Source organism: Anneissia japonica, unplaced genomic scaffold (assembly GCF_011630105.1).
Source record: "Anneissia japonica isolate Jap-2015-1 unplaced genomic scaffold, ASM1163010v1 scaffold287834_len5846547_cov211, whole genome shotgun sequence".
Lineage (NCBI taxonomy): Eukaryota > Metazoa > Echinodermata > Crinoidea > Comatulida > Comatulidae > Anneissia > Anneissia japonica.
Genome location: NW_022704992.1, coordinates 4403102 through 4406553, shown reverse-complemented (window position 1 = coordinate 4406553; position 3452 = coordinate 4403102). Strand labels below are relative to the sequence as shown.

The 3452-nt window shown below is 33.5% G+C and overlaps 1 protein-coding gene across 1 annotated transcript in view; it reads left to right on the top strand.

The window, feature by feature from the left end:
- LOC117104877 (excitatory amino acid transporter 2-like) overlaps positions 1-2383 on the top strand; it is a 35915-nt gene extending 33532 nt beyond the window's left edge. Inside the window, exon 11 of the mRNA XM_033245757.1 lies at positions 826-2383. Coding sequence (XP_033101648.1) covers positions 826-1036 — 211 coding nt within the window. The 3' untranslated portion in view covers positions 1037-2383. The remainder of the gene's footprint in view (positions 1-825) is intronic.
- The last annotated feature ends 1069 nt before the right edge of the window (positions 2384-3452 follow it).

Genomic DNA, 3452 nt, shown 5'->3' with positions numbered 1-3452 from the left:
TTATTTTTAATATTAACTTTTGAATTAAAGTCGTCATCATCATAATTTTTAAAAAAATAATTTACATCTAATGAATATATTCATTAGTTTTGGCCCATATTTGATCAAAAACATCATAGTAAATAAATTGTTTCTTTAATGTTTGATCATCGAAAATAAAAGAAATGAAACTCAAAATGTTTGTTATAATTTTTGTGATGAATCAGAAAGCCTCTACTGCAGTAATACAAAATAGAATGTACATATCAAATGTCTGAGACTAGGATAGGATAGGAGTATTTCAGTGTGAATCACACCAAGGAAACCCACTAAGTCCAAATACTTATTTCCAGTGGGATCCTTCTGGTGGTGAATTGGGCAGTACACTGGGAGACAATCCCCTGCTCCTTCACGAAGAATGTACTGCGTTCTTTAACGTGCACGTGAGCCATATTGCACACAGGACCAACGGCTTGAACGTCTTATCTGAAAGACAGCGCACTATCGTAACTTGTATTCCAGCCCTCCAGCTGAAACACAAGGAGAGCAGCGATGGGAATTGAACCCGGAACCTAGATATTCCCACGGTTCAGTGCATGCAAGTGGCTACCACTACTTTAACCGATTGAGCTAAACTGCTGTTATTCTGAAAGGAAAATATAGAACATAAACATAAAACATAATAATATGGTTCCTATTACTATTAAAACATTTATATTGATATTTTTTTTCTTTGTAGAATTAATTTCTAAAAATTGTGCAGAAAATATTTCAACATTGATGAAACATACATTTTCATTTAACACTATGAATATTAATGAGTAACCTCTGACACTTAATCCTCAGTGATCGCTGTCGTACATCCATCAATGTATTAGGAGACTCCTTCGGTGCTGCTATTGTTGATCATCTTGCGAAAAAGGAATTGATTGAGGCCGAACATCACAAGATGGAAGAAGGAGATTCAAATGAGTTGGACGGCTTAACCAAACCTAGCGCAACTGACGGGATGGATGCAGTGAGATCTGATAACGGGAACACCGACACCACACTTTAAAGACCAAAACCCAAATGAAAGATGTGTTGAAGAAGCAGTAAAATCTCAAACCACAGTAATCTTCATCGTGAGAATAATAACCTTTTAGGTTAATATATGTCTGTAGTATGAACAGAAGAGAGCAGGTTTCATTGTGGTAATATTCAGGAAAATATCTACATATATATTGCAAATAAACAATACAGTTACATACTGTAAAACATAATACTATTCAATGATGGTGTAACATATACCCATAAATCGTTATTCAGTATAAATGTAAATCGATTATGATTGTCCTTAATAAATCAACAATGCTAATACCAAGAAAAAAAGCGATTTGCACATGATTCTGAAAACCAGGCCGGGTAGACAATTTTTAAGAGTCTGAGAATTTAATATTTTTCAGATTGGTAGTAAACTAAGGTTCCTCCTTTTCACCATCCCAACAAAAACTACACAGTTAGTATGTGCTATGAAATCCAATTGTAGTTTATACTTTTATATGGTAAATATTGTAACTTTTAACAAACTTTGAACTTATTTGTCTTGAAAAAAATCTTATTAAAAGACTTGTTAAGACTTATTTGTCTTACGTAGATGTACTCATTTACGTCAGTTAATTTTCTGCCATTTAATTTTCCTTTCAGAAGGAAAATAAAGATTACTTGTTTGTTGATATTAATTAACCTTTTTAAAAGTGTTTCATTTCTTTAAAATTATAGAAGATTTGAACATTTATTTTGTAATTGGCCACAAATCAACCTGTCCAATTTATCTCTACTTTGAATAAGTATGTATAAAACGTGTTTAGTAATATTTGGTGCTCGTATGTTCTCTATTAAGGCTTTATATATATATATATATACAGTGACTGTACCATTAAAACACAAAGTACAGCTGATGAACAGGGTAAAATATTGAACAGAAGGTAGATCCTTTTAGTCTTTTTACATCATTTGTAAATTCATGTATTCAACAATTATTCAATTCAATTTTTTTAGTTATTTCCAATACATATATACTATATGCAAATTTGAATGTTAACATTGTGGAAAGAACAAACATATTCATATATATTGCTATTGTATGATATGGGTTGTAACTTTTTTTTTTCAAATTTAAATCTTGAATGTTTATACTTTATCTCACATATTCAAGAGATTTGTAGCAGTAAATGTTTATATAGCACAAATATGTTTCTTTGTTTTTTTTTAGATGGGTTTATTTCCCACAATTAGTGATTGGTCAATGTATTATTATGTTTACTGAAAATAATGACTATATTCAAGTAAAAAATTTTGTATTAGAATTTATGATATTACTATTCCCTACTTGGGTGAGTTATATATGTTTCATTTAGCAGAGACTCTCAATGCAAATTTATTTTCCTATTGTTTAAGGATATTTAAATGATCAACACATTTTTATTATAGTACAGTATTTATCCTGCGCCAGATCCAGGGTGTGCAAGGGGTGCACTCTGCTCCACTCCCCCACCCCACCCCACCCCAGCATCAGCCAAACATATTCTCTAACCAAGTATGAAATCGTTTTGTTGAAGCCTGGTTTCCTTAAGATTGCTACACTGTCGCTGCAGTGTTTTCAGTGCAATCGTCGTATTGCGTAGCAGACCCCAACGCAATCGGGAAGGACCTCCGATTCGACCAACATATCAGCATCACTGATATCTATCGGTGATAGCGTGTAGCGATTGTATGGAAACCAAAATAGCTAGTTTCCGGGGATCATGTACCATGTATTCCCACAATAGATAAGAGAGAACAAGCGAACACCTTCAATCTCCACCCTCCTCTCCCCCCTCCCCAGACAATGGAGCCACACAACCTCCAGCAAAAACATCCTGGATCCGTCGCTCACCAGTACTGTGTTCTAAGTAAGTAAAAGCTTTTAAACCAAGATTAATCTTAAGACAGTTTTATAGTTTTTTGGTCAATTGTACTACTATTGTATTCTTTGACCAACTATAGACATGCATTGTTTGGTATGGTAAACTATTGTATTCTCTGCTTAACTATATACTGTTCTGTTGAACCATCTGGTACTATGGTATGGTATTTTGCTACTATTTGCTATGGTAAAACTGTTACCAGTGCTTTTACTGCTCTGTTGCGTTCTTTTGCTGTGAATTAACACATTTAATTCTCTTGTGGTATTCTTTGCTGTATGTTACATTTTCTTGCTATGTTTAATTTACTTTCTCTGTTCTACAATATTCTTTTGTACAGTTGTATAATTATCTTGCTATGGTGTTTTTGGAATATATAAAAGTTTCAGTGTTAGGATTGTGTATAATCTTTGCTACAATGCAAATCTTACAGCTGACCCAAGTTATGTCAGCTATCAGGTTGATGGTACCATGGACTGTAGGGATCAGTAAGCAAGGGCAGTTCATAGTCATGTCAGCCATCCAGGG